Source organism: Phaseolus vulgaris, chromosome 10 (assembly GCF_051622355.1).
Source record: "Phaseolus vulgaris cultivar YP4 chromosome 10, ASM5162235v1, whole genome shotgun sequence".
Lineage (NCBI taxonomy): Eukaryota > Viridiplantae > Streptophyta > Magnoliopsida > Fabales > Fabaceae > Phaseolus > Phaseolus vulgaris.
The window spans coordinates 9,486,609-9,510,063 of NC_143507.1; the positions used below are offsets into that span (position 1 = coordinate 9,486,609).

The 23,455-nt window shown below is 34.3% G+C and overlaps 3 protein-coding genes across 3 annotated transcripts; 1 reads left to right on the forward strand and 2 right to left on the reverse strand.

The window, feature by feature from the left end:
• Positions 1-406: 406 nt before the first annotated feature.
• LOC137818330 (ras-related protein RABD2a) lies at positions 407-4,359 on the forward strand. The gene is made up of 8 exons (XM_068621679.1): positions 407-700; positions 1,506-1,578; positions 2,045-2,092; positions 2,174-2,221; positions 2,454-2,525; positions 2,625-2,780; positions 2,890-2,993; positions 4,056-4,359. The coding sequence occupies exons 1-8, from the start codon at positions 687-689 to the stop codon at positions 4,150-4,152; spliced, it is 612 nt and encodes a 203-aa protein (XP_068477780.1). The 5' UTR covers positions 407-686; the 3' UTR covers positions 4,153-4,359.
• Positions 4,360-12,888: 8,529 nt separating this feature from the next.
• Positions 12,889-14,683, reverse strand: LOC150024201 (uncharacterized). The gene is made up of 2 exons (XM_090296054.1): positions 13,022-14,683; positions 12,889-12,903 (listed from the first exon to the last, which is right to left on the reverse strand). The coding sequence occupies exons 1-2, from the start codon at positions 14,681-14,683 to the stop codon at positions 12,889-12,891; spliced, it is 1,677 nt and encodes a 558-aa protein (XP_090152180.1).
• Positions 14,684-16,640: 1,957 nt separating this feature from the next.
• LOC137818479 (RGG repeats nuclear RNA binding protein A) lies at positions 16,641-20,368 on the reverse strand. The gene is made up of 7 exons (XM_068621932.1): positions 19,903-20,368; positions 18,760-19,075; positions 18,595-18,660; positions 18,350-18,482; positions 17,864-18,019; positions 17,705-17,761; positions 16,641-17,123 (listed from the first exon to the last, which is right to left on the reverse strand). The coding sequence occupies exons 1-7, from the start codon at positions 20,099-20,101 to the stop codon at positions 16,929-16,931; spliced, it is 1,122 nt and encodes a 373-aa protein (XP_068478033.1). The 5' UTR covers positions 20,102-20,368; the 3' UTR covers positions 16,641-16,928.
• Positions 20,369-23,455: the final 3,087 nt, after the last annotated feature.

Here is a 23,455-nt window from a genome sequence, read left to right on the forward strand (position 1 = left end):
ATATTATGCTTATGTGTGCGTGTTAAATATAAAAATGACAAATTTAAATGTACAACTATTTTTATTATTCTTATCTTTGTCAAAGTAGTTTTAATCGAATAAATTATTTGAATTTTGTAAATAGAAAAAATAGTTATATTAAATATTTGTTCATAAAAAATAATATGTTGATGTGAAAAAATAGTACTTTAAAAACTTATTAACTCCAGATTCAATATATGAAACATTTTATGTTTATAAAAAATAACTCAAAAACATATTAAATATTTAAAAAATGGAAATGTAAAATAGCAAAAGGGAAATCAAAATAGACAAAAAAAATGAATATGCAGTGTGGTTGAATATTATATTATATTAAGTTTTTAATTTAATTTGATAGAATGCATAGCGTCAACGCTTGCCATGTGCGAATGGTCAAACGCATCCCTCAAATAAAAACGAAACCTAAAAAACAACAAATTCAAATACGGCACCGTATAGCCTTCCTTCTTCTGTGGTCCACACGATTTCCATTCAAAAGCACCCAAATCAAACCAAAAACTAAAAATTCCCTTTTTCATTCCATTCTTCTCAATCCAAACCAACGTTTTCTTCCTCCGATTGCTGCCTTTCGTCGAGTACCGGATCTCCCCTCTTCTCTCCGCCCATAACCTTCCCTTCTCCGGCAACTTCGCCGCTTCCCCGATATGAATCCTGAGTAGTATGTTTCATTTCCCCCTTCTGATTGCACTAACAATTTTATCCCTTTTGTTCCTCTTTTTCAAAAGGGTATTGGTGGATGTGCCCAATTTTGTTTCAATGGGATGCTTTCGGGGTTTCCATTTTTTCTGTTTGTTAACCCTAGATTGGATCCATTTTTCTTGTTTGTGATTGATTTATTTTTTTGACAAATATTAGAAATATTTGTATCTGCATGTGATTTGAATGAATTGAAACATAATTGGCCTCGTGTGAGATCGTGTGATCAAGCGGGTAGTCTCTGGCTGAAGAATATCTCGAGAGATGTCAATGTCTTACACTGAGGAATTATTCTCTGGCTCTTGATCAGGATACCTGGGCAATAAGAGTGAATTGGAAAAAATAATGTTTTTATTTTCTATTTATTGTGGATCCGATAAAATGGATTCATGGTTTGAATAATTTGGACTATAATTTTGATATGGGGATCATCATTCTATAATTAATCTGGGAGGGGTACTAAAACTATTACTGATTAACATTTGGTGGATGATATTTTGTTCATAGCTCATGTGCCAGATTTGAAATGAGAATGTATCGATTTTTGTTGTATTTGTATATTTCTTTAACATTAATTAAAGGAGCAAAATCATGGTCTTGATGGATAAATTTATAATCCGAGTTCACGGTTTCGTTGTTGTCTGTGTATGTTTTTTATGATTTTGTCGTTATGAAATGGTCTTAGTTGATCGTTGAGGTGAGATGCTACGGCTGATTATCGGTCTAATTTAAATGAGAAACTTCATGTGATGCTGTTATTTATGCAGTGACTATCTGTTCAAGCTCCTCCTGATTGGAGACTCTGGTGTTGGTAAATCGTGCCTTCTTCTAAGATTTGCTGTAAGTTATCTACTGTTTGTTTTATTTTATATTGTAGTTTTGTTTTGTTTCCTTTTACTTGTTTACCGTGTTGCTCACCTCCTTACACAGATTATTGTCTCTCCTACCCAAAAGATTTACTTGCTTTGAGTAAACTGATTTGAAATGGACATTAACATCTTACTTAAAAATAGTTACCCGCATATTCTCTGTTCTTTGTTTTGGTTGTTTTTGGGTGGGCATTACCTTCAGCTTGTTGGGTTCTTTTCCGTTGCTTTCCTCATTGGTCTTTGTAAGTGAAAATGTGGTGTGCAGTAAAATGGTCTTGTGTGGTTATCTAAAGTACGTATTTAGTGACATTATATGTAGAAGACTGAAACCTTGATGCCTTATTTTTCATGTTGTTTTCTCTTGGAGACAGTGCACAAATGGTCAGTACTGTTATTTAAATTACTACCTTAATGATAATTTCAATGTTGTGCCACAGGATGATTCATATATCGAGAGCTACATAAGCACCATCGGAGTTGATTTTGTGAGTACACTATAACACCTTTTTAATTTGGAACTCATTTGAGACTGTTGCTCAACTGATCATACATTTTACTTTGTGCAGAAAATTCGCACTGTTGAGCAGGATGGGAAGACAATTAAACTACAGATTGTATGTATCTGATTGGCTTGATATTGTTTTTTTATTTGCTAATGTTATATTTTCAGTAAGCTTGTGGTATATGTTTAAACATTTGAGGTGTTTGTTGTTGTTCGTGTCTATATTAATTTCACAGATCCCTTTTTTTTCTAAGCAATTGTGTTACTACACAATATGAGATTCTGAGTGACTGAAGTTCTTGATTATATTGACAGATCTTTTCTTACTTGGTTTACTATTGTAGTGGGATACTGCAGGACAAGAACGATTCAGGACAATAACTAGTAGCTACTATCGTGGAGCACATGGAATCATTGTGGGTGGTGGTTTTCTTAGCATAAGATTTTAAATGTAGAAGGTTACGTATCTCTGTGGGGATTTTGTTGCATTCTTCACTAACTGGTTCCTTTCACAGATTGTTTATGATGTGACAGATGAAGATAGCTTCAATAATGTGAAGCAGTGGCTCAGTGAAATTGACCGTTATGCCAGTGATAATGTTAACAAACTTTTGGTTGGAAACAAGAGTGATCTGACAGCAAATAGAGTTGTATCATATGACACAGCTAAAGTAAAACCTTGACATATATCACTTTCTGTTTATAATTGTTGGAATGAAAATGTTCATGTTCCTCAACAAGCACCATCTCAACCCACCTTCTGTTTTTCTCCTATTACAGGAATTCGCAGATCAAATTGGAATACCTTTCATGGAAACAAGTGCAAAAGATGCTACAAATGTGGAAGATGCCTTCATGGCCATGTCTGCTTCCATCAAAAACAGGTACTGTACCTGTTCCTATTTATTGTAGAATGGATGAAATACAGATATTAAACAATATCACTTAAGCTTAGGATGCACTTCTTTCAGCTTTGGAAATGTTTGTTTATGATATATCTTTTACAAAATCTACATTTTTTGGTTATCGAGAGAAGCACTAAAACAATTGTTTGGATCTTTTTATTATAAAAAGCACAGATATATAGGACATATCGATTTTTTAGAAGTTATACAGCACATGGTGACTGTAACACGATGTATAAAATTGATAGTACTGTAAATTAGCATCAGACAGAAATCTTAAATCAACAATGAATCAGCATGTTAAAAACGATCACAAGTCCTTGACACATTATCAAAGATTAAATTTTTTTTTTCTATAATGATTGTGGTATTGTCATCAAAGTTAAAAAAATTAAGTATGAAAATTATAAAAAATAGCTAGAGTATTTGTAGTGTCCAACTCTGATAGAGTTATGCATGACAACTATTATCTTGCACTACCAACTCACATTTTCTTCCTTGGAAGTAAATCTCAGACAAAAATTTGTTACAATTTCCAACTAGAATAATTAAACTTCAGCATCTCAGTATTCTTTAGTTAAAATCTGTTTATCTTGTTTTCCTGTGTATTTTTTCCATTGACTGTTGATTTGTGAAATTGGAAGTGAAAAACAACATAAAATTCTCTGGAATAAATAAGAATCAACCTGCTCGCATAGAAGAAATGCTAAGGTGTTCATTGAACTTCTATATGGCATCTTTTTAACAGTTGTTATGGCATAACCCGGTCAAGCGAATCAATCAAACAGAATTGCTAATCTGTTGGTGGTGAATACAGATGCATACAAAAATAAGTAAATATGCATGAATGATAATTATTATGTAACCTGTAGCACTCCAAAGTCTCATTTAAATTCTGAAATGTATGTTATATATGCTTCCTCCACCTCTAAGGTCAGCCAATAATGACAATTACTCTTGTTAAGTATGATTAAATAACCATTGAACATTTTATTTTGTTCATGGAAGTTTTTTCTGATGGTAACTTTTACCCTTTTGCAGAATGGCAAGCCAACCTTCTGCGAACAATGCAAGGCCTCCGACTGTGCAGATCAGAGGGCAACCTGTTGGACAAAAAGGTGGTTGTTGCTCTTCCTAACCGGATGGTGTTGAGATCCATTTTGCTTGGTCTACACTTACCTTTTGCATGTAAGGGGTATGTTATTTCACTAAATAGTGGACCGGTGTCACATAATTCGTCCTCTGGTTTGGGAATTGTGGCCTAGGTGATCCCATTCTTTACATATACTCGAATGCTATGCTTGTGCTTAGTACTTGTTAATGATAAAACTTTATTCCTACTCTAGTCTATTCTTACCATGCTCTGCTTCCAAACATCTTTCTGCTTTATAACATTCATTACTGTCATAGAACATCATAACAAAAAGTTGTGATCAATGGGAAGCAAAGGCGCAAGGAACATCAGTTTTTCACTAGGTTGATTCGGTTTGCTTATTGTGCCTTTTTGGCTTAGCATATTACAAATAAATAAATATAAATGGTTGAAGTAAATATAAAAGCCTTCTTAGATATCAGCACAGTGTTTCTTTCTTCTATGGTTTTGTTTAGAGAATAATGTGAAAGAAAGAATGATTTGTTGTTTTAATTAAAATAAAATCAAGTATATTTTTTGGATTGTTTGGTAGAAAAGGAGATTAAGTAAAGAAAGTTAATTTTTCTTTCCTTGTTTGATATAATGGACAATGAAAGCAAGGAATTTGAGCAATCATTTTGCTACTTATATTTTTTTATATTAAAAATATGAGCATTTTGAGGAGTTTTCACTTGTCACTTTATCAGTTAACTCAATTTTTATATCGCGTTTAAATCTAAGAAAGGGAATTTGTTTTCAAAGATTTATATTTTTGAAGTTTAATATTTTTTGTGTATATTATTATCACCCTTGAAAATTGTACATTATTTAAAAAATTTCTCTTACCTTTAGGTTAGTGGGGACAAGATTGTGTGGAATTCACTTAAGTTTTTTTTTATATACTTTTTTATTTCTTTTCACCATACCAAACACATTCCTTGTAAGATCAAATTAAAAGAGCAAAAACACTAGTTTAGTTTATCAGCTTTACTTCAGACTGAAGATACCATTAAAAATGTAACTACAAATTCATTTAATAAGTAAAAAAATAGATCAAAAGTAAGTTTTCTTTAAATTTTTTAATTTTTCTAACTAAACGGTTTGGTTCAAATTTCTAACCTGAATAATGCACTTAATCGATTATTCAATTTAAATATGATATTACTTTGAAAATTAATTAGTAACTAATATATATCTTAAATGTTATGTTATTTTATGATATGATTATGTTTTTATTTATATATGATATGATTGTTTTATTTATAACATTTCCTACATATAATATTATAACAAATTTGTGTTGTAAATTTTAGTTATAATTATAAGTTTATAAGGAAAAATACACTTTTTGTTTGATAATTTTTCTTTATATGTTGTTTAAATATTTTTTTATAAAATATATATGTAATTTTTTCAGAAATATTTTAATAATTTTATGATAATAAAATAAATCACTGTAAAACAGTTTAATTTGATTCAAATTTTATAGTAAAAAAAAATCAAAGTAAACTGCATTAAACCACCTACACCTCTACTTAAAACTATAATAAGAACTTATAAAGGAAACTGTTCTTACAAGACCTAGAAACAAACTCCCTTCGTCTTCCACCCGTTGACCTCTCGGCCCTCGCTTCCGGACTCCCTTCTCGGTGTGATCTTTCGGCTTACTTGTTCTTGGTTTGTATTTGGTTCGAAAATCTTTCACGTTTTATTGAATTGCTTGACGGACACTTCCCGGTCAACTTTAATTTACTCCATTTGATCTTTCGGTTTTTGGTCTCGGCTTCCTCTCACAGATGGGTGTGCGTACCTGAAAGGTGCTCCGATGTCAAAGTTAGATTCAGTTTTACAAGATATTAAAATGAATTCAACCTCCTCACCTCTCAGGATGACCCTCTATTTATACTACTCTTTTATTGGGCCCAGAAGTTATTTGGGCCTTTTCTCTTTGTATTAAACATTTACTACATATACCTACATATTTGGGCCCAGTTTCATGGGCTTTTGCTTAATAATAATTTCCATTCTATTTTATTTCTTTCGTTATTTAGTTTACTTTCGGGTTGAGCTCTCGGCTTAATACACCTTGCTTTCGGTCCAATCTCTCGGCCCAGTACACTAAGCCCCCCAGGCATAAGGAGGTGTAGACGACGAAATGTCTATTAGAAGATAAAATGCTACCTCTTGTATTTTTTGGGGGGAAAATCAATTTTGAAAGAAAAGAGAGAAAAACTTGAATGGTGTATTAACTATGAAAAGACAAGCTGATGGGACCGCTTGACAGGACAAGCTAGAAGTGTCAACCATCGGATGTAAGTAAATCTGATGGTCACTATGCCATGACTCTTCAGATTTCACCACTCTTCCACCACTATAAATCTTCACTTCTATTCACCTTATTTCACAGTTTCTCCCTGCATTATATATTAAAGCTGAAGCAAATATTCGCGGAAGGTATAATGTCTTCATCAAGTTCTGTTTCCGTTTCTTCTGAGTTTACGGAATTTTCGAGCACGAGTAATGAATCTACTGGGAGAGTGATTGAGACCAATAAGAATGCCAACCCTGCTTTGTCACCTGAAACGGTTTCGTGTCTGAATTCGTCAAGCAAGGATGGCGTAGATGTTGAGGTCGAGGAAAGAGAAGAAGTGGCCGAACAAAAATTAAGCCTTCGGCGCGGGTACGAATGGGTTAATCCAAAAGTTCGGGAATATTTCTCTCGGTACCAATTTAGTTCAACCCTTCGTAACTTCCTTTCTAAAATTTATGTGTATTCTCCTGATGCCACTGAGGAAATCATTTCTTTTCGGCGAACTTGTGCCATTGATAATGTTTGTCATGGCCGTGAAGGCGACGAACACGAATTTTTTTATTTTTATGAATGTCTCTTTACTGATCTCCATATTCGGTTTCCGTTAAGTGAATTTCAGATGGGTGTCCTGCGTTTTCTTAATATTGCTCCTACCCAACTTCACCCCAACGGTTGGGCTTATATGCAAGCTTTCAGTATTTTGTGTAGATACCTTTCTTTAATTCCGAGTCCGAAAACCTTTTTATATTATTATAGCTCTCGGCCCGGTAAGAAGCCTAGTTGGTTGTCCCTGATTAGTAAGACAAAAGTGTGTTTTCTTTCTCCATTTACTTCTTCGTATAAAAATTTCAAAGGAGGCTTCTTTAAAATTCTAATTGAGGAAACCGGGAGAAAGTACTTCTTTGATGGTGATATTCCAAAATTCCCTTTTTACTGGACCCGTGCTCCTGTGAAATTCAACTCTTGTTCTTACCATTCGATGACTACCGAAGAGAAGCATGGTATTGCGGTTCTAGGTCACTTCTCCCATAAGATTCCAACTCGTGCTCTGCTTCGGCTATACGTTTCTCGTAAACCCCAAAAGGATTTCATGGGTATGTGATTCTTTCGGATTTTCTCTTTTAGTAATAATAGAATTTTAAATTTGCTGAATCTATTGGTGATGTCCAGGTTTAATGGCGGCCACAAAACCGAAGGATCGTGCTTATTTCTCTAAGCTGTTTAATCAGGCTGGAGGTTCAACTCCTCGTTTTGAGAATGAAGCTCCAGGAACAGAAAATGAAGTTGTTGAGCCTACCCCTCGCTTAGAGGTTGAAATAGCCGCGGACGCCGGAATAGGACCTTCTAGAAAGAGTAGGAAACGAGACAAGAATAATAGAAGGTCACACTCCTCTAAAAAGCATCGTCATGGTTCTGGGAGTTCTTCTCAATCGCTTTTTGAAACAATGTTCACATCGTCCACACGCTTTTCAGACTTTGTTGACTGCAATCTTGATTCCTCTGCTCGGGATATGTTCAAAGTGGTTTCTGTTCCTTCTCTAGCTGATTCAATGTTTGAATTGACTAGCCGTGCTTTTTTGATTAGAGGAAAAAACAAAGAGCCATGTTACTTCTGCTGAATTTGAGAAATTGAAGAGGGAAGCAGCTGAATCGAATGAGAAAATCGCGTTACTAAATTCTCAAATTGATGAACTTTCTACGGTTAATAACCAACAAGAAACTGAGAAAGAAAAGTTGAAGAGTGAAAATGTCAAGCTCTCGGCCCAAACTTTGGCACTTAACTCGGAGAATCAAGAATTGAAGGGAGACGTTGCTAAACTCACTGCTGCGAAGAAAATCGATGTTGAAGGCATTTCTCAATTGGAAGCAGAAGTGAACAAGTTAAAGTTGAGAGTTGGTGAAGCTGAGAGTTTTGTTATCCAACAACACCAGTTGGGTTTTGAGAAAGCTCTTCAACAAGCCGAATACTTCTACAAGATCCCGTTAGATGCCGGTAACTTTGATGTCGGCAAAGACTTCTATAAGGGCGAATTAATTCCAGTTAGTGATATTCCTTATGACGGATCTCCAGAAGATGAGAGGGAAAATGAAGGATGAAAAATGAATGACGAGGCCGAATAGTAATCTAATTAGGATGTTTTTTGTTTTTTGTAATAGCTCAGAGTAAAAACTTTCGGACTTTTTAGGACGTTTTGTCTCTGCAGTGATAGGAATTTTGGATATACGACATCAAATTATATAATAATATTTGGTTTACTTCGTGTCTATTTTACTTTATCGGTTCCAGCTATTTATTATCTTAATTTCATACGATAAATGTATTCTGTTTAATCGAACAAGAACAGGCGATCGACCATTTAATTGTGATCTTTAAGCGAACAACTAAGGATAGGTGGCCAGCTTACTTGCGATGTTAATCAAGCAAATTTGGTGAGCGTTCGGCCGGCACTTGCGATGTTACGTTCGGCCAATATTTGCGATGTTAATCAAGCAAATTTGGTGAGCGTTCGGCCGGCACTTACGATGTTACGTTCGGCCAATATTTGCGATGTTAATCAAGCAAATTTGGTGAGCGTTCGGCCGGCACTTGCGATGTTACGTTCGGCCAATATTTGCGATGTTAATCAAGCAAATTTGGTGAGCGTTCGGCCGGCACTTGCGATGTTACGTTCGGCCAATATTTGCGATGTTAATCAAGCAAATTTGGTGAGCGTTTGGCTGGCACTTGCGATGTTACGTTCGGCCAATATTTGCGATGTTAATCAAGCAAATTTGGTGAGCGTTCGGCCGGCACTTGCGATGTTACGTTCGGCCAATATTTGCGATGTTAATCAAGCAAATTTGGTGAGCGTTCGGCCGGCACTTACGATGTTAATCGAGCAAGCGGGCAACCGTTCTTTCGGGAAGGATTTCACCTGGAGTGAAAGCATCCAAGACCGAGAGTTTCTAGTTAACACTTAGAACTTTCAACAAAAGATCTTAATATACAATAGTTAGTGTTCTTAAATACAAGCCTTAACTGAAATAAAATTTTAAGTGACTCATATTCCAAGTTCTGGGTATTAGCTTTTCGTCTAACGTTTCCAACCTATAGGCTCCATTCTTCAAGTTTTCTTTTACTCTGAACGGTCCTTCCCAGTTTGGTGCTAACTTCCCTTGTGCTGGATCTTTTCTTGCATCAGTTCTCATTCTCCATACCAAATCTCCTTCACTAAAAGTTCTCGGTCTTACCTTCGCATTGAACCTCTTACATGCTCTTCTTTTTACTGCTTCTTCTCTGATTTTGGCTTTCTCTCGAAGTTCTTCAATCAAATCTAATTCTGCCTTTAAACATTCATTGTTAACACTCCAATCTTCTATTTGGCTTCGTAATGTTGGTTCAGTGACCTCTATGGGCAACATAGCATCTGTTCCATATGTGAGATTAAATGGTGTTTCTCCAGTTGATGTCTGCGGTGTGCATCTATATGCCCACAATATTTCAGGTAACTTCTCGGCCCACAACCCTTTCGCACTTCCCAATCTTCTCTTTAGTTGACTGAGAATGACTTTGTTAGCTGATTCTGCTTGCCCATTTGTTTGCGGATGTTCAACTGAGGTAGTTGTAGACTTGATTCCCAAATCCGCATAGAATTCCAGAAGCTTTTTATCAGTGAACTGTCGGCCATTGTCAGTTATAATAGAATGTGGAATACCGAATCTACAAATTATATTCTTCCACACAAATGTTTGAACTTGTTGAGCTGTTATTTTTGTCAACGCTTCAGCTTCTATCCATTTTGTGAAATAATCAACCGCAACAATCATGAATTTTGTTTGTCCTCGGCCTAAAGGGAATGGGCCGAGGATATCCATTCCCCATTTAGCGAATGGCCAGGGAGAAGCAATGCTTTGCAACTCTTGTGATGGTATATGGTTGAGGCTTCCAAATTCCTGACACTTCTTACAGGTTTTAACGTATTGATTGCAATCTTCACGTATTGTCGACCAATAATATCCGGCACGACAGATTCGTGTTGCCATTGTTCGCGCACCACAGTGCAATCCACATAGTCCTTCATGAAGTTCTCGGATTACATGTTCAGCTTGCTCATGAGAAAGACACTTTAACAAAGGAGTTGAAAACCCTCTCTTGTACAGTTCATCCCCTATGAGGATAAAATTAGCGACTTTTCTAGCCATTCTAACATCAATTTCAATTCCTTGTTCTTGATTGTTAATCACTTCTTTGTATGATCGAATCCAATCATCTTTCTCTGTGGTAACAATCAAACATTCTTCCACTCCAACTGTCGGATTGTGCAAGGTTTGTTGTAAAATGGAGTTGTGCTGAGGTTGTCTTCGTTGACTTGCCAACTTGGATAGAGAATCTGCTTTTGTGTTTTCTTCTCTCGGAATATGTATGATCTCGGCTGTGATAAAGTTTTCCATAATGCTTAAGACTTTGTGATAATACCTTAATAATAAGGGATCTCTTACCTGGTATTCACCTTTCATATGTCCCACCATTAATTGAGAATCACTCCGGCATATAACATTTTGTGCACCCATGTCTTTGGCTAAAACCAATCCTGTAATTAAAGCCTCATACTCGGCTTGATTATTTGAAGTTTTGAATTCAAATTTCAGAGCCATTTCCAAATGAAAGTTCCCTGGTCCTTCTAGCACGATTCCTGCCCCACTCCCTTTCTTGCTGGATGATCCGTCAACAAATACAATCCACGCTTCATGATCGGCTTCCGTTGTCGGCATTTGGATAATAAAGTCTGCTAATGCTTGTGCTTTGATTGCTCCTCGTGGCTCATATTTGATTCCAAATTCTGACAACTCTACTGACCACGCTACCATTCTTCCCGCAAGTTCAGGTTTTCTTAATACTTTGGCTATCGGGCAATTGGTTCTGACAATAACCTGATGATTCTGAAAGTATGGTCGGAGTCGCCTTGCTGTGTATACAAGTGTTAAGGCAATTTTTTCAACCCGTTGGTATCTGGTTTCGGCGCTTTGGAGAACTCTGCTCACGAAGTATATAGGCTTTTGTTCTGGATTTTCTTGTATCAAGGCTGCTCCTATGGCTTCGTGAGAAGTGGCAAGGTAGACAATGATAGGCAGAGTTGACATAGGTTTGACCAGGATGGGAGGTTTAGCTATCGTCTCTTTAATCGTTGCAAAAGCTTGCTCGCATTGTTCATTCCACGTGAACGTTTCGGCCTTCCTCAACAACTTCACTATCGGTTTGGACTTCTCGGCAAGTATTGGCAAAAACCTTGCCAATGCATTTAACCTTCCTATTAACCTCTGAACTTCTTTCAAATTTATCGGATTCCTCATATTCATTATTGCTTCACATTTATCTGGATTTGCCTCAATTCCTCTGTTAGTCAACATGAAGCCGAGAAACTTCCCACCTTTGACTCCAAAAACGCATTTTTCTGGATTCAATCGCAAGTTATACTTCCTTATCTGTGCAAATATTTCTTCAAGATCTTTCACATGGTTATCTACCGCATGAGACTCGACAATCATATCATCCACATACACTTCCATATTCTTTCCAATTTGTTTTTTAAACACCATATCCATCAATCTTTGATATGTTGCTCCGGCATTTTTTAAACCGAAAGGCATGACCTGATAGCAATAGTTTGCCATATCGGTAGTGAATGCAGTCTTCAGGATGTCAGGTTTATACATTTGTATTTGATTGTAACCGGAATAAGCATCCAAGAAACTCATCATGGCTTGACCAGATGCCCCATCAACCAACCTGTCAATACTCGGCAAAGGATATGAATCTTTCGGACATGCCTTGTTCAAATCTGTATAATCAGTACACATTCGCCACTTTCCGTTTGCCTTCTTGACGAGAACTACATTTGCTAACCAAGTCGTATATTGGATTTCTTTAATGAAACCCGCTTGTAACAATTTTTCAGTTTCTTCAAGAGCAGCTTTTCGTCTTTCCTCTCCCAACTTCCTTCGTTTTTGAGCTATCGGTCTTGCTTCTCGGCAAACAGATAATTTGTGAAAAATGATGTTATGATCAAATCCCGGTATGTCTGATGCCTTCCAGGCGAACAAATCTTTGTTCATTCTTATTACTGCCACTAAGTCATCAATCATTTCTTCGGGCATACTACCCCCAACATATGTACATTGTGTTTCATCTTCGCCTAATTGAACCGATGTAATTTCTTCTCTTGGCTCTATCCTTTCATCATCATTCATTCTGGGATCCAAGTCCACCATTGCAACCATGTTTCTTGCTTCCATACTTCCGGTCGCCACTCTCGGCTCTTGGACCATCTTCAATCCGGTCGCATAACACTCTTTGGCTGCTTTTTGATCGACATATATGGTTGTTATGTCTCCCCGTTCAGTTGGAAATTTCATTGCCAAATGTGGCGTCGACACTATAGCTCCCAACTTATTCAACGAAGATCTTCCTAACAAGGCATTATAAGAAGTACGAGTATCTACCACCAGGTATCTGATTGTAATTGTTTTCGTTGCATTTCCTCTACCAAAGGTTGTCGGCAAATCAATATATCCTTTGGTGTCAACCTTTTCACCTGAAAACCCAATTATTTGCTCCTTCAAAAGAACCATGTCTTGTTCTTTCAAATGTAATTTTTTGAAGGTTTCCCAGAACAGAATATCGACTGAGCTCCCTTGATCTACTAGAGTTTTCATTACCGCGTACCTGGCAATTTCAATTGTTATCACCATTGGGTCTCGTTGATCAGGATCAATATCTTGGAAATCTTCATCAGTAAATAACATAGGTGGCAAACTTCTTCTTTTGAAAACATAATTCACGGTCATGGCACCTCTCAAATATTTCTTTCCTATCGTATTATATGTTTCCTTTTCCGGAAAACCTCCAGAGATGGTATTAATGAACCCCCTGACTGGCCTTCCCAAACTGCGTTGTCGGCTCCTTCTCTCTTGAGAATGGAGGTGGCTTCCTCCACTTCTTAGATCTCTTTTTTCGTCTCTTCCTCCTCTTCTCTCCTTTCGATCGTTTTGTATATCAGTCGTTCTTCCAAATTTTTCTCCTCTACTCCTGACATCTTGTTCTGGACTTTGACTAGCCTTCATTCTTCCGACTCTAACAAAGCGTTTTAATTGCCCTGTCTGGATCAACTCTTCAATTCGGTCTTTCAGCGCTATGCATTCTTCAGTGTGATGGCCATGATTTTTATGGTACTGGCAACGTTTGCTATGGTCAGCTCGATCTGGGGTTCGTGCTTTCCTTGGTGGCGGTATTACTTCAGTTGCCATTGCCTCTTGAAGTATTCGGGTCCGAGTTGTGCTCAATGGTGTGTATTGTTGAAACTTTCGGCCACGGGGTTCCTCTCTGAAACGTCTGCTTTGATATCCTGCCTCTCCTTCATTTGTTTTCTTCTCGTTCTTCACGTCCATCCTTGCCTGATTCCTAAAGTCCCTTAACTCCTCCATCTGCATGAACTTTGCTGCGCGCCGTCTTAATTCATCAAGGCTTACGGCTGGTTTTTTGCATAAGCTATCGGCAAATGGTCCCGGTCTCAAGGCAGTTATCATATGATGCATAGAAACTTCCGGACTGAGGTTTCTAATACTTAAAGCCATCCTTCTAAAGCGTTCCATAAAAGCTCGCAGTGACTCATTCTGTTCTTGTCTTATGTTTACGAGAGCTATAGATGTTAAGTGATGTGGTCTACTTGTAGCGAATTGAGCTCCAAACTTTTCTATCAAAGTGTCAAAACAATCAACAGATAAGGGTGGTAGCCGGGTAAACCAGCTCAGAGCCGCTCCTTTCAAGGTAGTTGGGAAGACCCTACATAGAATGGCGTCGTTCCACGTGTACAGACTTATTTGAGTTGTGTATATTGCAACATGTTCATCTGGATCTGTGTTCCCATCATACTTCTCTATTGTTAGACTCTTCCAATTGTCAGGTAATGGGGTCTCTATTATAGTCTCAGAAAACGGGTGTCTTCTGACTGGCGTTTCCACAGCGACACCGGAAGTCTCAGGTATCTTCCTTTGTGTAACCCCGAAACTCTCTTCCTTGTTCTCTCTTTCATTAACAAAGTTTCTCGGGGAAGTATTTAACGCTGTTTCTCCATTCAATCTTTGTCTCATGTAAGCATTCTCAGCTCTCAACATGCTCAACTCCTCTTCATTACTCTTCTTCAGTGTCTCAAATTCCTCTTGCAATTGTATTAACATGGCCATAGTCATGGCGTTCTGACAATCTTCTTGTTCTCTAGAATGTTCTCCTCTTTCGCTCATTTTGTTTCTCGGCCCCACGGTGGGCGCCAAAATGTTCTTACAAGGACCTAGAAACAAACTCCCTTCGTCTTCCACCCGTTGATCTCTCGACCTTCGCTTCCGGACTCCCTTCTCGGTGTGATCTTTCGGCTTACTTGTTCTTGGTTTGTATTTGGTTCGAAAATCTTTCACGTTTTATTGAATTGCTTGACGGACACTTCCCGGTCAACTTTAATTTACTCCATTTGATCTTTCGGTTTTTGGTCTCGGCTTCCTCTCACAGATGGGTGTGCGTACCTGAAAGGTGCTCCGATGCCAAAGTTAGATTCAGTTTTACAAGATATTAAAATGAATTCAACCTCCTCACCTCTCAGGATGACCCTCTATTTATACTACTCTTTTATTGGGCCCAGAAGTTATTTGGGCCTTTTCTCTTTGTATTAAACATTTACTACACATACCTACATATTTGGGCCCAGTTTCATGGGCTTTTGCTTAATAATAATTTCCATTCTATTTTATTTCTTTCGTTATTTAGTTTACTTTCGGGTTGAGCTCTCGGCTTAATACACCTTGCTTTCGGTCCAATCTCTCGGCCCAGTACAGAAACCATTTTTTTATGAGAAAAAAAAATCATTTGGCATAATTGAAAGTAAGCATGCCCGTTTATCGTGTTTCATGATTTTTAAGAGTAGAATGAATGGAGGAGACTGAATGTTTTCTCAATCTTTACATAAAGATAATTATGTTAATTTCAAAAAATTTGTATGTTATCTAAATATACTTATACATGTATTTTATTATAGTATACAATATACAAAATATACATTATATTATAATATATAATATATAAAATTAAACATAAATTTATTTAATATATTATTAATAATATATAATTATAAATAAAAAATATTATAATATGAACAATACATATATAACTATATAAAATAATAAATATATAATAATATTATTATTTTATAATTTTTAAAATACAAATAAATATAGATACAAACAACCCTAAAATACAAAAATTTAATCAATTCAAATCTAAAAAATATATCATAATTCAAATACTTTTTAATAATAAATATAAATTTATACTTTACTTTTAAAATAATTTCTAAATTTTCTTCCAATTATCACATCATTAACAAATTTCAATAAATCATCCTCACAAATTAAATTTTTCATTCCAAACATCACATATCATCCTAATACTCACAAATTCAATCTCGTATACAAATACATAAAAGATTAAATTCATAATAATCAATATTTTAAAAAAGGAAAAAACTAGATCTAATTTATATAAAATCTAAGTGAAACCATTATAAAAGCATACTTTTTATTTTAAGTCACTTCATGGATTAGTTTTTATTATTATTCTTATCATTACACAGAATTTGGTTAATAAGAAAAACTTCATGTATCTAATATGTTTACAATGCACAATTTTCAGATTAGAAAAAGGAGAATAAATGTTTCCATAAAAAACCACCTTCAAATCTGAAATCTGTAGTCTTGCAATGTTTAACGATGTTGTTTGTTCAATTACACAAAAAAAATCTGATAACGAAAGTGATGAATTTGTTTAGGTAATTTCATTATATACAGAAAATTTTTGTTCTTAATTCAAAAACTGCTTAATCTTATTCAAAAGAGTCAAATTACGTCAGCACCTCTAAAATGGCAAATTCATGACAAGTGATTACTCTTGAAATATTTGTGTTGGGGTGATACATTATTTTTCACTTAACTCTTGTTTTTTCAAAAACTAAGGCCATTATTAATAACTTCTAATTTGGTCAAAACATAACTAGTTTATATAAAAATTGAAAAAGCAACACTTCAAAATTATTTATTAAATAGAATTACAGAAAATGGACATTATAGATTATAAAAGCATATATATTAAATAGTTTGAGAGTGAAATAAAAAGTGAGAATTCAATCTATAAATATAAATAAAAAGGAAACTCAACAACATTTATGTCTTATCCGCCACCATATAACCCCCCAGAGTGTTGTAAAAACAGCAAAACATAAGGAAAAGGCTACAAGGACAGTGAAGAACAACCTAAATTTACATTGCTGCAGTTTCTAATTCAGGAAATCCAATTACCAAAGTTTTTTTCCTCCTCAACACCAAATCAGACAACCCAAAATTGACACAAAAAAAAAGGACAGGGGAATCTCACTAGGGATTCTGGATAACCTCACTTGCCACCCAAGGTTGGGAATTGCCCAGGATCCTCAATTGATGGAGCTGACACATTGCTCCCTGCATTTCCACTGTATCCTCCTCCTCCTCCTCCTCGGCCACCACCACGACCACGTCCCCTACCACGCCCACTCGTGTTGTAGTACCTTTCCCCTTCAGCTGGCTTCAGAAACTCAGTGATGTTCACAGACTAAGAGTATCAAAGTTCAGCAAAAGAAACAGAAGTTAGATGAAAACCAAAAGTGAATGAGAGAATTAGCAGAATTAGAATCAATTCCAAAGGAATAATGTGAACAAATTGTATAGAACCTAAAAGCATTGGTATAAATCAACAGAGCTTAACTATAAAACCAAACATTGAGTGAACATATCATTATAAACCTTGAATTTTAACACAATTAAAATGAAGTTGGATAATGGCATATGAACCTCTTCATTGTAATAACTGACCAAACTGCCACTATAATCATAAGAAAAGCAATTAGTATAGATAAAAAACACAGGTTACTTCCAGCATAGAAAAGTTGACAGAAATTTTAACGTTCCTTGACAACTGCCATCATTTTTCATCACTTTCTGTCTTATGTTATCATCAAGTATTCTAATCACTAAAATAGAAGACCTTGACCCTCAAATTTGGTATTTGAAATGTGAAAGTTGTTAAATTAAAATTAGTGTTAATTATGCTACCAAAACGGTAAAAAAATGTTCTAGAAGCAACAAAGAAGCTTAATACAAAGTAATCAAAGACAAAAAAAGTTACAAAGTTACCTTCTTGGATCTCTCCTCCTTCTCCAAAGCATCTTTACGCTTATCCTTGTCAGATCCCTGGAAAAAAAATTCAAGAGTTAAACTATATCATTAGGCATCACTAATTAATATAAAATAATTGCAAATTTAGAGGGCAAAATGGGACCAAAAAAACCTCACCAGTTTAATAAATATCTCATCATTGTCTTTCTTGTTTGACAGTGGCTGCATGGATGCAAACTCCTTGATATCCACCTTTCTTGTTTCAGTCTTGAGAGCCTGCAGGGCCTTCCTTCTCTCTTCCAGCACTTTCTCATACTCTTCCAGGGTCATCTCCTGCAACCGGTATAAATTCCAATTAGCAATGGATGAAAAAAAACCTAAAGAATATAAATTTCAACTATAACCCACTTAAAGCATAATGCATACACAAACAAGAAAAAAATGCAATAAAGACCCCCAAGAGTCTACATTTTCAAAAATGCATAGCAGCAAACAGAATGCAGTGAAAGTGAGATGCACTACAAAGAACCAAAGCTTAATTTGCATGATCATTCATGAGACATATCTTCTGTTTGTCTCCTGATCATGAACAGCAGAAAACCTAGAATTTGCAGCACGAGATTCAAAATAAATGGGGAAGCTTTAATGGAACTGATCATTCACCTTCTCCTCAGGCTCCTTCTCTTCATTTTCATTAGCAGGACTGTCCTTGTTTCCATCTGCTGCAGATTCCTCACCTACAGGCTTCTCATCACCAAAATTCTTTTCAGTTTCATCCCCCACTTCCTCAGTCACCCTAGCACATTTAATATCAAAAGAAACAATATCACAAAAAGCTTTCGATTGGATACAAGACTCTTTTGAAGAATTTGTGATCATATATTCATTCATATTAACAATTTGCTTACTGAGCAATATCATCAGACTGGGTACCCCAGTTTCCTCGTCCAGCACCATCCCTTTTGAGATCATTTCTGCAGATAGAACAATTAATGACATTATATATGTAGAGATCGACAGAGAAACAGAACTAAAATAAAGAAAGATTAGTTAGTTATGAACTATAGTGTTACCCTCGTCCAGTCCCACTGTGGCGTTCAAAGGCCCTTCTTGGGCGTCCATCTTCACCAACTTCACCATTGCTAAAGCCTCCACGACGACCACGACCACCGCCACGATAGGGCCCGCGTGGTGCACCATAACCACTTCTTTCTGAGGTATTTCCAGCCTCTCCTTCAAAAGATCCTTGGTTAACAGGGACAGATGAGTTCTCGTCATTGGAAAAATCACGACCAAAGCCACCACCACGTCCTCCTCGTCCATATCCTCGTCCACCTCCTCGTCCACCTCCACGGCCACCATAAGAAGCTTCATTTTTTGCCTCCCTCGCTATCAGTAAGACAGGAAAAAAACATGAGAAAAGCAACACAAGAATATCATCAATGCAATGGTCCTTAAGGTACAAAGGTAGCAACAAAAACAGTTGAAATAAACTCAACACTGAAAGTCCAAATATACTAATATTTGATAAAGTAAGTACAAAAAATAAAAACAAAAAGATCAACAAGTAAATAAATATTTGAAGAGATTCAGTGCCAAACAAATCTAAATTTTTAAAAAACCACATATGTTATGAAAAAAGCTATTAGGGACATATCACATGTTCCAAACAAATAGTCAACAACCAAAGCATGTTCAACCACATATGTTAGCACATGATAAGCATCATAATAATCCCCAACAAACTTCCACATGCTACCATACATAACTCCTAAAAACAATGATGTAAAATTAATGCATTAAATACCTTTCAACCCAAAATACTAAAAGCAAAAAGGTCCATACAAACCAAGGACAAGTAACAACCAAAAACAACAAAATCCAATCTAAAATAAAAGCCACGTCTTTTCTAAAACAGAACAAATTCATAAACCCAGTTATCCCCTCAACCCCATCAATTCACGCAACCCAAATAATAAGACAAAAACAACTTTCAATTACATACAAAATATAATGAATAAATGAACCAAACTAAAATCAAAACAAAACCCGCATCCTTTTAAAAACCATGAACAGATAAATCCCTTTACTCCCTTAAACCCCATCAGCAAAAGCCACAATTTCATGACCCAAATAAATATAATGAAAAAAAAACAAACTTTCAATTACCAATGACAAAAAAAAAACTATAACAGAAATGAAGGCACGAAACTAACCAGCCTGAGTGGGAGGGATTGGCTTGGAAGGCAACTGAGCCGGCTTGCTCTGCTGAGCCACCGCCGCACCCCCGCGGGGTCCAGGCTTGACCTGCTCCTTCTTGGGCGCCGCGGCGGCCTTCAACTGCTCGGTCACGATCAACTGCGACGGGTCCTCGGCATCGTCGCCCAACAAATCAAAGGGATTGGCAGTGGCCATTTGGAAACGCAACCCTTATGAGAAAACCCAACAAAGCTTACTTCTTTCGGAAGCAGATAAAAGGGTTAACTGAAAGAGGGTTCCATGGTTGATTTTGTGATGGAAAGTGAAGGGGAGATTTTGAGTAGAGAAAGAGAGTGAAGAAGAAAACCCTAGCCGCAGGGGAAGAGAGAAAAGAGTGACAATAACCTAATCTCTATCTTCTCAATTTATTTATACTTTCAGATTTCCTTTCTCAGTTTTCCTCACAACACAAAACCTCTTCTCTTCTCCAAAACTTCTCATATATATCTATATTTTTCTAAATTTTAAATTAACTTTTTATTTCAATAAACTTCAAATTAATATATTAAGTTCAAAACTAATTTCTTATACTAATCTGTTATCTGTTATTTATCTGTTTTTATGAAATATGGTGTTATCATATTGTAGTACAATGTCACTATAATAGATCATCCTAATTTTTCATTTTATTTGTTAATTATAAAAATGCTTCTTTATTAAAAAGTTAAAAATTCATAATCATAATGATTAATAAGTTTATCATCAGTGTGATTTTTATAATTTAAAAAAAAATCAAACTAATATTATACATATATATATAATACTATGACTAACTTAACTAATTAACAGTAATAATATCTATATATATATATATATATATTACATTTTGTTTATAAATTTTACATTTTACCTTATATTAATATTTATTTTATTGTTTTATTGTAGACATTTTAATTATTTTGATTATTTTTTAAAGTATTTAACAAATAATTAATTAATTTTATAATTAATTAGAAATTGTTTTTCTTTTTTATTTTTAAAACTAATCCTTATCGTTTTTTAAAAAGTGGTTACTAACAACATTATTTTTCTTTTTTATTTTTAAAAGTAATACTCCATCATTTGTAAAAATTCGTTACTAACAAATTTTCAAATGTGAAGCAGTTTATTAAATGTTTCGCAGATTTTTTTCTATATTTTCATTTTTCTTAAAAATCGTTGTTATTCTTTTTTATCATTTGGTTTTTTATTCTTTATTTAAAAAAAATATGAATGACATCAAACCAAACGGTTTCTTCACAATGACTCGACTCAATCTCTGCCTGTGACCTCTATCAATAGCATTTGGCGGACGACCATCTTCGAATGTCTCGCGTGGACGATCAAGATGGAGATGTGAACGAGAGACAAAACAATTTATTCTTCTTCACTCCAATTACATCATTCTTCAGGGGTCACATATTCTTCTCATTCACAAATGTGACATTGAAGCTTCTTCAGATTTGTCAATAGAATTTTGAGTCTATGATTTATGACACGATCTTTCTCGCGCGAGGCAGGAAAGAGGTTCGTTGCATTATGGAAAATTGGATCGTTGTTACTTGGATTTGTAATGATAACTTATTGTTTGTCCCACCAATCAAACTTTTAAAGTCATTGCTTGGGGGTGGTGCTCACACCCTCTTTTTTCACAAGTTCGCTTTCTATTCTCTTTATCAAATTGATCGTTCTTTCATTTCCTTTTATTTATTCTCTTTTATGTATTCGATCCATTAAATTGAAAATTATTAATATGAAGATTGTGAAGAGTATTATGCAATAAAAACATGATAAAGTGGACAAAAACTTTGAAATATAATTTATAACATCTCCATAGTTGTAGATATACTTAATTTATTCAAACAAATATTATGCAATAAAAATGTGGATAATTACCTAAATATAATATATGTAAAATGAGTTTTGTAAATTAAAATATGGATAATTACCTAAATTTTGTGCCTACATAATATTTTGTAATAGCATATTGTAGAAAAATATTTATGGGAATAACATAATTTACTATGAATAGAATTTAATTACCAAATTGTCCAATTTTGATTGTTGTTTTTCCTGTCCATATAGGAAAATGGGTCGAAATTCAGTTCCATCTAAGTTTAGGCCTGATTTTTCCTTATATCAAAAAACAAAAAATAGAGAAAAGTAAAAATAAATTGAAAAATACTCTGTATGATAATTTTTTTTTTGTTTGTAAATTATGAAAATAATTAATAAAATATTAATTAAAAATTAAGTGACAATGGTATTTTTAATTATTTTTTAAATTCATAAAAAGTCAACTATTGTTCATATAGATAATAAAAATATTTTTTAATCATTTTAATTAATTTAAAAATTTAACATAAATTAATGAAAAAATTATTAATAGTAATAATTTACCTAAAAAGTTAGTATGAGATAACCTTTTGCAATAATAATTAATATTAAGTATTTATTTATGTTTTGATTCCAAGTTTAATTGACGTCAAAATTAAGTATTCTTATGTAGAATTTATTTATGTTGAATGATGTATTTTATAAATCATAATTTAATTAATATTATCTAATTTTTAAAGTTTGTATTTTTCTCAACTAATTTCCATCATCACAAATAGATATTTTTATTTTTATTTTATAAAATTTTAGGTAGTTATATTAAATTTATTTATTAATTGACTTTAAATTAGATTAGGAGATCATACAATTTAAAATATTAAATTTTAATTTATTTTTTTATAAAAATATTGCTATAAATTCACATTAATAACATAATTTTTTTTTATTAAAATTATTATTATTATAGCTCAATTTTTTAATTTGTGCTTAATAACATGAAATAATTATAAATTAGATAAACTATGCTGAGAAATTAAGTAATTTTTTATTAATAATTCAAAAGTTAAATGTAATATAAACATAAATTAGATAAAAATGATAAAATAAGAAATAAACCAGACTTAAGATAAGATAAAATGAGTAACATATCATATAATGATTAAATTTTTTTTTCTATTCATCGTAGTGATCAGAATCTTTCAAGTCATGAATTATGTCATTCATTATCAGAGTTCATAAATGTCTCATATGAACAATTTAATCTTCTCAATATTTTTAAGAAATACAATTTCTTGAAAGTTGTATGGTCTAATCTAATATTGAAAGATGATGATTACATTAAAGTTAATTTTGGATAAATTGATCATGACTTTGTCATTATAAATATCAAGATATTTTATTTTTCTAATTTTTTTTGTCAATATACTCTAGCATTTGTGTGATCTTTAAAAATAGGTTAGTCAAATTACATATATGTTGGAGCACCATTTTTCTTAAAGAATATTTTACATTGTAACCATTAAGACTTTGATTATGGTTGCACCTTGGACATAACTTTCAAAGTAAATTATTGTTATTTATGATAATGTGTTGAATTTGAATGTTTTGGTATGTGAATAAATGGATTCATGTTGTATTTGTAGGGAGGTCGATATGATTTGCACTATTGAAATCATTAGTGCAATCATGGTCATT